The 11,856-nt window shown below is 40.4% G+C and overlaps 1 protein-coding gene across 6 annotated transcripts in view; it reads left to right on the top strand.

The window, feature by feature from the left end:
* The first annotated feature begins 793 nt into the window (after positions 1–793).
* LOC137284480 (filamin-A-like) overlaps positions 794–11,856 on the top strand; it is a 45,249-nt gene continuing 34,186 nt past the window's right edge. For all 6 annotated transcript variants that reach the window (XM_067816304.1, XM_067816302.1, XM_067816299.1 and 3 more), the window contains exons 1-2: positions 794–1,138; positions 8,198–8,330. In XM_067816304.1, the coding sequence (XP_067672405.1) occupies positions 8,204–8,330 (127 nt within the window). In that variant the 5' untranslated portion in view covers positions 794–1,138; positions 8,198–8,203. The remainder of the gene's footprint in view (positions 1,139–8,197; positions 8,331–11,856) is intronic.

Here is an 11,856-nt window from a genome sequence, read left to right as displayed (position 1 = left end):
ACACTAGTTATTCGTTACAGCCGGCAGACGTAATGTACAGATACACATACAACCATAGTTCTAAGTTACCATCGGAATTGTGGAAGCTAATATGCTCTGCCATAAACCAAAGTTCTCTTTTCCAAAAGTATGTTACAGAATTTATGGGGTTTTTTTGTTATTTGTATTATTGTCCGTTCACATTACATTCACAGTGAGCAGGTAATAACAAGATGTTGTTAAATGTACAAAGCAATAATAAACATATTTTAGAGGCCAGGTGCAATGTTTTTTGTTATCTAGAAATCCATATTAACCAATGTGATATTTTATGTAATAATGCTACCGGGTTATTCTATGTTACCTTAAAATGCATCTCAAACCCAAATATTAACCGTCGTTGTACTGATACCGGTAATATTCTTTACACAATTGTTAATACAAAACTGTATCGTTTAAACTGCGATCAGTTAGTGCTATTGGTGTATTTTCATCATCCAAATAATTCGATATTTTGTTGATAATGTAAAGCATGACACATATATCAGACATGATGTCTTAAATGTTAATAAATTTCATGTGACATTCATTCTGTGTATAATATATACGCCACGCCAATATACGTCCACGATGCTGATGGAGGCAGCGGGATTTGCATCATACCTAATATGTAAGGGCCGTTACTCAATATCTGACCAATGGTCACCCGTGGTGCCCAATATCACGTGCATTAGATTACACATTCAGCCTGACCCATCTTCACTATAAATACCAAGTGTCTAGCCTCACTAGTCTACAACTGGTTCATCATCAGCATAGTGATAACAAACTTGTTTCCATGGAAACAGAATACGTTTAAAGACATTAAACTTTCCAAAAGGGAGAGCCGTGCCATTCCCGTTGCTTGCACCTAACGGTCAAGTCGGAGGTTACAGTCTTGCATCAGATCAGATTGTAGTAATTGTTTTCATTACTTTGGGATTTCGTGGTGAGGCAAACTTGCCGTGTTGCACATCCACAGAAACACCGACCCTATTTATAAACCCGCAGGAATACGGCTTGTCTGTGTGCTGTGTCGACAAGACAGAAGATACTCCTTCTCTAAGCACCGGACAGGACACACGCTCAGTGGGATTCTATACTAAACCCTACCTTGTTGGTAAGATATTCTACTATCTATTTACCTGACTAACTTCATCCGTTTAACTTATTTAATAATTGTAATGATTTTAATTAATTTAAATGATCGGCTTTAGTTCATTTTTACACACTTGCGTTCAAGACTTTGTAAACTTGGAGATGTTTTCTATCAGAGCGAATCTTATTGATGGAGACTTTAAAGTGCTGATTTTCCTAATGTGCTTAAATCATAAGCAATGTGCATGTGAATGTTTCGCTTTCCTTAAAGGTATATCTCGATGTCTCAGGCTTACAGTCTCCAAGAGTACTCATCTTTTACTCTTAGTATGACGTTTCTCTCGGAAGGTGATAGTCTTTATATGACACAATGTCTCATTTACAGCATATGATGTAGGCAATGATATTTTTTGTGTTAGAGAACACGACGCGTTGTTTTACCTTGAACTTAACGCCTCGTGTGGCCTTCCAGAATAACCTTGCCTCAAGGTTGCATCATAAAAAACGTCAAAAGGCACGTTTTGACACTTGACACTGTTTTAGAAATGTTGACGAATTGACGGCAAGTGTCTATGGAGGACCGGCGAAACATACACTTGGCCTCTTCAGAAGAAATGAGTCAATATAACTAATCTTCGTAGTTATATTTCTCTCTTAAATGTCTATATAATGTACGATCTTGCTCATATATGTATATTTGATGTGTTTGCAGTGCAGACATGTCTGTAATAAACATAATCATAAAGTAAGTTCGTATTAATGTTGAACTCTTAGCTTGAACTGGCTTATCGGAGTTAATTTGCATTTTATCAAAGAATAGGTTTTATGAAAGACTTTGTTGTTTCGTGTTTACCCGTTAGGGTATTCAGACCAACTGGTAGCTGTTAGAATGTTTCTTTGGTTGAAATGAAGCAATTAGTATCGTGTTCCCTTAAGGTAGCGTCTGAACATGTTTCCTGGTATCCCTCCGCCAAACATCTGAAGAAGTAATCACCAGCACATTCTCATATATCAAATAGCATCATGATTCCGTTGGACCAAAGTAGTTCAGTTCCAAATGCCGCCTAAATTATCTTGGAAATTAGTAAATATATACAGTGCATATTCCATGAAGGTATCTTGTATCCGGAACTTTCTTCCGCGGATGTTGATAGGAGTGAGAGATGGATGACCATATATGGATCCAGGTTGCTCGACATAGTGCATTTACACACATACCAGCTACCACTCCTCTGATCATATATCACCTATAAACGCTGAATTCTGTCAACATATAGCATTTCAGTGATAAATTCGATACAGATATTGGAAATAGACACTGTATTGTACTATAATCAGTGGTTGTAAGTTCATCCCAAGTTTGTTTTCTAGCTGTGCCTGGCAGACCGTTTAAATGGGACCCGAGCTGACATGCCGTCATTTGGTAACCTGCACTGCAACGCTTACATATTTTGGGTTCACTAGAGGCACGTGTGTCACTCATTTCGTTCATTACACGAGGAGTAGCAAGGTGTTTTTTTTATCAGATTAATAAATTTAAGCTCTCGGCCTCATTCTATTTCTGACAGAATATTATCATTAACATGCTATCTGGTATGGAGCAAGAGTTAAACCTGTAATATCACCTATAACATGTAGTTGATAAATATACTCACCCATGGCGCGTGCCAGGTGAAGATCTGTATAGGCAAAGTAAACGATAATCCTACATTATCAGAGAACTATTGCGAGGGCAGTGGGGTAGCCTAGTGGTCAAAGCGTTCTCTCGTCGCATCGAGGACCACGTTCGATTCCCCACAATGCGTGAACACAATTCTGGTGTCACCGACCTGTTATTCGTGTGATAGTGCTAAAAGCGACGTAACACTAAACCCACTCCACCACTAATTTGTCAGTTACAGTAAGAGATGCGTTGTTAGGTCATTGAATTTGAGGGTCTGACTCTGGGAATTGTAGGTTCGAATCCCAGATGGGACTCATCAAAAGCCGGTACAAGAAAGTGTAATCGCAAATATAATATTGCTTATATCTGACACTTTCTGAACGCTTTGTGTGTTCGTATAAATGGATGTCTTTGCATATTTGTCACAGAAAATTACCTCACATGATATTTGTGAACCATCATACTCTCTGCCCTTGACATTGGTTCTCCTTTAATTCCACATGAACTACTTGGAAAAAAGAAAATAATTAGGTGGAAGATAACACAAGCATGAAAAGGATATTCTATCACGATCTTACACTAACGCTTAGTCTCTGAATATATGTAATTTTGAACCCTGTGGAGACTAGACTTGCTTCACTTCGGGCTTTAGCACTGCATGGAGGGCTAAGCTTATGGGAAAGGAACTGTGAGACAGGCTATCAAGATCTGTTTGATACGAGTACAATAGTTGTGTATTTGCAGTGTTTCGGCGACTGTATAACGTTTTGACCACATAGGAGGCATTTTGTCAAATCCCACTTTCAACTGTAAACTTAATTTTGTCCATGAGTGCATGCTCTGGTTTCATTTTACTATAATTTTAATTTTAACCTTTGAGACTTGTGCAAGTCTATGTATGTTCCTGCAGTATGATATCATATCTTTCTTTGACGTAAGTCGGTGCACCTTGAAGGTCAGAGTCGTGTCCATATGAACAGCATGATCTGTCGTGGCGTGATATTTTATCCTTATAGTTTGACGTGACGCTTACTGAGCCAGAACTCGCATCAGTAACAGACAAGCGTGCCCACCAGGGTTAGGCGCGTCCAGTAAGATTAATTACTCACTGGCTGATTACTCTGGCTACTGGTGCCTCTACTCTGTTGCATTGCGTCACTTCCCTGTGTGGAGCTTGTCATGACGGACATTCGAAGTTGATCGAGCGTTTTCGGTAAAAATTGATGAAAGGGGCTATTGTGCAGCATGAAGGCAATCGGAATGTTATCAGCTGGCGGAGAGTTTATCTCCTGCTGTGGGGATCTAATTAACTTGAATACTCGGAGTAACATGAGAGATTTTTATCTCCGATATTGCTCGACTTACTTTACTGTAGTGTTAGATACTTAGTGATACTGGAGTGATGTTTATCCCGACCTGGCAGTTGTGCCAGTGAAAAAATCCTTCAAGGGAGACAAAACGTCACTGTTAAAACTCCATGTACTGAAGGACAGCTCATGAAAATCTTTTAATACCTGCGAGGGTGAACACATCGGGGTTAATATTTTTCATACGATACCCTAGGGCAAAATATCACTTTGTTAGGGTGGCGTGACGTCATGAACAATGCCACGACGTCACGGTTCTTCTGCAACGTTGCGGTCTACGTGCGGCGACGGGAGGAACCATTATGTTAAAAACTAGATGTGGGTTATTTTCCTGAGTTTAACGACTTCGGTAATAAACAGAATATTATATTCGTACCCATAACATACTCTGTTCTCGACACTCGTGTCGAAGTATTGGTATACCCCTCGCTCTCGCTCGGGAAATACCAACATTTAGGTGCTCGTGTCGTAAACATAGTATAACATGGGCACTCAGATAATATCATCTATATAACCTAACTGATGTTCATACTGATTCGGTATGCATCCCTCTAGATTAAAATCCACAATGTTTAATGAAAAAATTAAGTTCATGGTTAACAACGCCGAGGAGTGAATGTGTAATGGAAACATGAGGCCAGTAAAGCACTAAAGCAACATGAGCTTTACTGGACTCATGTTTGCATTACATATTCATTCCTCAACGTTGTTAGACATGTTTTTCATTGTAGTGCCTCATGTATGTATATATACCCCCTCGGTACTCCCTACCATTCACCAGGGCTTCACCTCAGAGCGAGCGTGGCGCTACGATTATCGTAAGTCTGTTAAAGTATCGGAGTTAAGATCATCTTAAGGTTACGATAGTTTTGAGGAGCGATCCGTGGTGAAGGAGCAAGTGGACGGTATGCTCCGAAACGTCGTGTTATTCACAATAAAGAAGTTCACATCCACGCATTATGCTGTTCCTATGCATTGCACTACTAAATTCTCTTCAAAGATTTAATATACCTATGATGTATGGTCTCAGCGGAACCAGGTCACACAGCATCACATTTCACAATCACATATTACGTCATCAGACCAACTCTCAACACCACCAACCATCTTACAACAACACATTACATCGTGATGCCCAGAGAATAAACACCGATGATGTGTGGGTCTCTGTGAAACCAGGTCACATCATAACACTTCACTATCACACACTCCACACCAAACATTACATCATCAATCGTGTCGACACTATCAAACCGTCTCACACGGCATGTAATCTCATCATACCTCTCAAACCTTCTCACAACAATATCATTATACAATCAAACACTCTCGCCACACATGACATCATCAAATCTCATCGTATCCCTCAACGCTATCAAACTTTCCCACTGCACAACATATAATCAAACACTCTCACCACACATTTCATCATGAAGTCTCATTGTATCTCTAGCAATTTTTTTCACTACATACCATGTAATCAAACACTCTCACAACGCATTATGGCAGGAAACCACACACCGACTTTGAAACTGAAGAGGGGAGATTTGTGATGGTGCCAGCTCCTGAAAGATGTTTTGACACACTGGGAAATGAACCTTTTACAAACATGCTATTTTCATGATAATAAACATGTCATAACTTTATCAGCTCGTACCAAGGAATTCCATGACAAAAAAGATGTCCTAAAATCCACAATTGATCCTATCAAAATAATGTGCAGTCGCAATTGCAAATACTATCTGAAATGTTCTCTTTAGGACAAGAATGTACAGCTTACATTTATGCTTAAGTAAAGTATTCTTAACAGTATTATTTTGTAGAAAAGTATGTATTTGTGGGTATGTTTTGTATGTGGATGAATATGCGTGCAGGTATCAATGTATGTGTGTTAGTGTATATATATGTATGAGTGTTTAAATAGTCGTATGTGTGTGTGTGTGTCTGCGTGTGTGTCTGTGCGTGTATGTGTGTCTGCGTGTGTGTATGCGTTTGTGTGTATGCGTTTGTGTGTGTGTGCGTGTTTGCGTGTCAGTGCCATATGGACATATCGTTGCAGTGTGTTCTATTCCATTCCACTTCTGCTCTGAAACTACACTCATTTCTCATCCATATCTAATCTGCCCTCTCCAATTTACCACTGAACATTCCACTGGTCTTCCATAACGTCCATCTTTCTACAGTCCAAAACTGACCATCTATCAGCCCACACCATGCATTCCTTCTTGACAGACATCTTCAAACTACCTGCTACTGACACCGCCGACTCTCCGTTGCGGAAGCAGCAGACATTTGATACCTAGTAACCAACAAAATGTAACCATCAGAAAATGCGATAACACTCAAAACCCGTATATTAATAAAAATGGAAAGTTTAATGCGTGCTCTTGTGTAAATTGATACTTACCCCTTGATATTTTTGTTTTGCACTTCCTCGTCAGACTAATTTCTCTGACACATTATTGATATTTACTTCATGCCTACAACCTGCTTCTTAATGACTTAACCCTCTCGAGCAAAGTAACAAACCTCTTGTGTATGGTATTAGCGTATGGCGTTCTACAGTACTAGGTTTGCATGAAACTATGCTCACAATTTCATGACTAGGGAAATGGTTATTTTACGCTGATATTTGGTGATTTATCCTGGTATTGAGCAGTCACCATACACCAGTGCATGGTCTCAGGGCTCAGCAGTCACCACAAACCAGTGCATGGTCTCAGCAGTCACCGCACACCAGTGCATGGTCTCAGGTCTTGAGCAGTCACCACACACCAGTGTATGGTCTCAGGTCTCAGCAGTCACCACACACCAGTGCATGGTCTCAGCAGTCACCGCACACCAGTGCATGGTCTCAGGTCTTGAGCAGTCACCACACACCAGTGCATGGTCTCAGGTCTCAGCAGTCACCACACACCAGTGCATGGTCTCAGCAGTCACCGCACACCAGTGCATGGTCTCAGGTCTTGAGCAGTCACCACACACCAGTGTATGGTCTCTGGCTTGAGCAGTCACCACACACCAGTGCATGGTCTCAGCAGTCACCGCACACCAGTGCATGGTCTCAGGTCTTGAGCAGTCACCACACACCAGTGTATGGTCTCTGGCTTGAGCAGTCACCACACACCAGTGCATGGTCTCAGCAGTCACCGCACACCAGTGCATGGTCTCAGGTCTTGAGCAGTCACCACACACCAGTGTATGGTCTCTGGCTTGAGCAGTCACCACGCACCAGTGTATGGTCTCTGACTTGAGCAGTCACCATGCTCCAGTGGATGGTTTCCCGACCGTGAGCGTTCATTATACACCAATGCAAGGTCTGTGACTTCAGAAGTCATTATACGCCAATACCAGGTCTCTGACTTGCACAGTCAACACACACTAGTACAAGGTCTCAGGTTTCAGCAGCCACCTTGCTCAAGTGCATGGTCTCTGGCTTGTTCAGTCATTATGGTCTAAATACACTCTTCTATGTCACTGTGACATTTTCAGCTTGAAGAAGGTCACTGAGCAGATAATTCTATAGGCATGAATGTCTTCAGTATTTTTTCCTTTACATTGACTTTTTCATGAACTGTCTGACATTATGGTGACATTTGGTTTACTGTCTCGCACTAAATTCATATTAGGTGAAGGTGTTATTTTCTGTTGTGTGCTTCATCATAGATTTAAAGTAGTCCTGCGCTGCAGTCCAACTCTGCCAACTACTTGACTGGCTCCTTCTCATTGGACTCTCTGCATGGAGGAGGTCGGCTCGGGTCAAGAGGTTTAGTTAACTTTTAACAACCGCCATTAGCCCTAACACACACATACGAATAGTTTGCACCTCATCTGATGGCTCTGATTAATACAGGACTCCTTGATTAATTAAGACTTCAGGATTAAGACATCGTCAAACGGAACGCCGTCATCGCCCTTCATTAACGTTTTCTTCATATATGGTATTACTATCATCCTTGTCGTTATCGTAATCACCGTCATCATCGTTATCATCATAATCATTATCATCATCGTTATTATTTATTACTATTATTTTCACGCTGGATTTCAGCTAGCCATGCCGGAGCAGACACAAGGACCTGTTGTCCAGGACAACAACGATGGGACCATTTGTGTTCAGTACAAACCTCAGGCGGAGGGGAAACACGAGGTCCAGATGACCTGCAATGGCGACACCGTAAAAGGTAAGTCTTGTAGCTCAAGTACGTGACCTCTGAACTAAGGACCCCTGTTATTATTGGTGTGAAATGTGCTGACACGTGGGCTATTGGTTCCTAAAACACTGTTGGACATGTGGCCATTCTGGCCAGAGCGCAGAAAATGCTAATATACATGCTGTTAATGCCCTTAGTTATAATGACCTACTCCAGAACCATCTCCGAAAGCACGAACAGAATGTCATGACATGTATCAGTACCATCACTGTAAACTGCGAACAAGATCATGTTCAAGGCTACTTCCCATACTTGGACAAATATGGCTCTGTAATCACTTGCTGCAGGTTATAATTAGTGATGAAGGTCGGAATTAGTATAATTACCAGGTAATGTTGTATATATGAGTATCAACACTGTAAACAGCGAACAAGCTCATGTTGAAGGCTCTGTAAATTGTAAACACTTATCATGGTGCTGAGGGTCAGATTAAGTATAATTACCAGGTAATGTTGTATATATGAGTATCAACACTGTAAACAGCGAACAAGCTCATGTTGAAGGCTCTGTAAATTGTAAACACTTATCATGGTGCTGAGGATCAGATTAAACATAATTAGCAGGTGTTTTTGTCTGAAAGAGAATTATGTCGGTTAACGACGCAAGAATTCCAAAGTAGAAGTGAATATAATATCCAACAAAAAGCAATTTGGTTAGGGGAAAGAATATTCAGCATGGTTTCAGAGGGTTTATCTGTAAGTTATGTTAAACTGAGTGAGGGTTTATGTGATAGTTATGTTAAACCGAGTTAGGGTTTATCTGTTAGTTATGGTACATTGAGTTAGGACATGGGTCCTTGTTATTGGTTATTGGAATATGACTTGCATTGTGTCGAGGATAAAACTCTGTGCAATGCGAATTACAGGAACATGTTGTTTATTATCAAAGAAAACATAGCCTGGGTCTGTGTACTTGATAGAGCTACCAAACTGTTATTTGAACTTCGAGATATATAATCTTATCAAATGACACGATGTCAAAAATATAAGCGTGAATGTAAACGTTTGTTTATTTAAACCACAGGCACGTTTATATTGTGCATTGTACCCGTCAGCGATACAATCACCAAATGCGAACTTCGCGTATGGCAAAAGAAACCACAAAGAAATCCCAACATCGTTTAGTATATTGTGACTTAACACAAATATTTACTTAAAGCATACATCATGGTTACATAAGAAACAGGTATTGTAAATGCAAAATCCTTTTGCTCGGAGGATTATGGTGCATTTCTCAAAGCATATATAACAGCCCTTCAGCCAACCTGTGAAGCGTTCGCGAAAATAATGAGGCAACCATATTGTGTCATCAGGAAATAACAGGATAGAAGGTACACCCTTGAACTCCATACATCTGGAAGATGAGGACCGGTGGTATAATTAGGGTAGCGGTTTTCCGCCTGTGTATAGCAGTACATTGGAGCAGGAGGTGATAGGTGTGTCTCTCTGTACATTGGCCTTGGCTTTGGAATCTTCAGAGAAATCTTGACTGGAGTGATGCCAACAATGAAATGTATCCGCCAGTCTGCTGCAGGGATAACGTGAAGTGCTGATGCTTTGTGCCATTTAACGTATAGATCATTCCGTATATGATTATTGCAGCAACTACACATGTCTGATAACGTTACATATATCACTGGCAGGGACAAACACAGTGTGCATTGTATGGTAACGTTGATACGGAGATACTCTGTAGTGGGGAAGGGGGAAACCAAATCAACGTTAAAGAACTTTACCTGTGGAAGCGGAGGCACTGTCACCAGAGACCATATAATAGACTATTATAGTCTATTATATGGTCTCTGCTGTCACAAAAGAAAACTATTTTGATGTGAGTGTCTGGTTGTGACGGGGTGACAGGTTGGAGTATACGAGTTCCTACAAGTCCGTCGATGCTTGATAAGCCAACAGAAGCCTATTCAGTTTCATTTGGCAGTGGTGTATCAAAGCTTCTCCCCAACTGCTGTTATGTTAGTATACTTATACTCTAGTCCTAGTGTCAAGTTCACAAGTGACTGGAGCCCCACTTTGATGACATCAGTATGTACATACGACGCTTTAATTGGTGCTAAAAGGGTTTCCAGAGGACCAGGGTACCACTCCTAGTCAAGTACCCGAACCACTTTATTTTCCTTAATGCCTGTCCTCCCTGCAATGCTAAAACGCTAAATGAAGCAAGTCTACATTTCAGAGGATTCTGAATCACCCAAATCAATGGGTTTAATTTTCACAGGCAATATCACTTATATCCAAGGACTAATTACAGCGTTAGTCTACGATGCGCTAAGCCACTGTGCCTGTGTTGATGTCATGTTATGATAACCATAGTGCTGAGATCGCCATATGGAAGGGAGCCCGAAAACAATTATTCGCTTGGAATCGGTTGACACTTGCATGTATACTACAGTGGAAGCTGTCTAATCCGGCACGGATTGGGACTGAGGAAATAATCCGTTTTAGACAAATTGCCGGATTGCAGAGCTGATTGTAAATGTACAAGTTTCGGAAGGGACTTTGATTTTATGCCGGTGGTGACAACTTGCTGGATTAGACAGATGCCGGTTTTGACAGCTTCCACTGTAGTATATAATCGTTCATTATAGATATTATTTTAGACCTCTATGAATAATTCACTTTCATTTGATTACGATCCTAGATAGATGGGTCTCCAAACACTGACCATCTTAAGGTGCTGAAACTCCTTTTGTCAAGGGCATGTCTATAGCACAACTACTGATTTGCATAAAAAAACATGAATGAGCGAGTGAGTGAGTGTGGTCTTACGATGTTTTTCAACAATATTCAAACATTAGTAGAAATGGATTTCAAACTTTGTATCTATGTGGAGACTCGGGGCCGGGTCTTCGGGATGAACAGCAAATTTTACCTTTACCTAGATTTTACCTTTTATGTTAGACATAAGAGATAACAAAGTGTTTCTTTGAAATCGTTTATTTGAAATCTTCCTATGTCCAAACTTAGCATGGTTAATCAAATAGCAGTTTGAATATTGTCAAACATAAGACCCTCTCTGAAAATGTTGTTGATTGAATTTATTGTAATATTTATCAAACCAAAGATTTACTCCTAGGCCAAATGTAGAGATATCATGAAAATCAGGTAATATGATACACCTAGCCTTATCACCCATACTTCATATCTTGACCATGTTGAACACCAGTGCTTGTCACCACACATTAGACAATGTGATCAATTCTCAAGCAGTTTGTTTATGAACATGTGGACACTGTTTCAACAGTGGACTGAACCCAGTTAGTTTTTAGTAACCTGATGCCTCCTGTAGCTAGTTCCACATCAACAAGAATTTTTGGCGGGTGGGAGGTGTCATACTAATTACTGAATAACACGTTTACTGCTGCTGAGAGATCCTAAAAGATAGGGACTTTTCTAACATTTGGCCTAGGACTAGATTATTTGTGGCAGCATCTTAGACAACTGTCTTCAACAGTAGTCTTAGTGTTTAAGAGAAAAAACAA

This window comes from Haliotis asinina, chromosome 5, assembly GCF_037392515.1.
Source record: "Haliotis asinina isolate JCU_RB_2024 chromosome 5, JCU_Hal_asi_v2, whole genome shotgun sequence".
NCBI classification, from domain to species: domain Eukaryota; kingdom Metazoa; phylum Mollusca; class Gastropoda; order Lepetellida; family Haliotidae; genus Haliotis; species Haliotis asinina.
The sequence above is the reverse complement of the archived record's forward strand: the minus strand, read 5'-3'. Positions and strand labels throughout refer to the sequence as shown.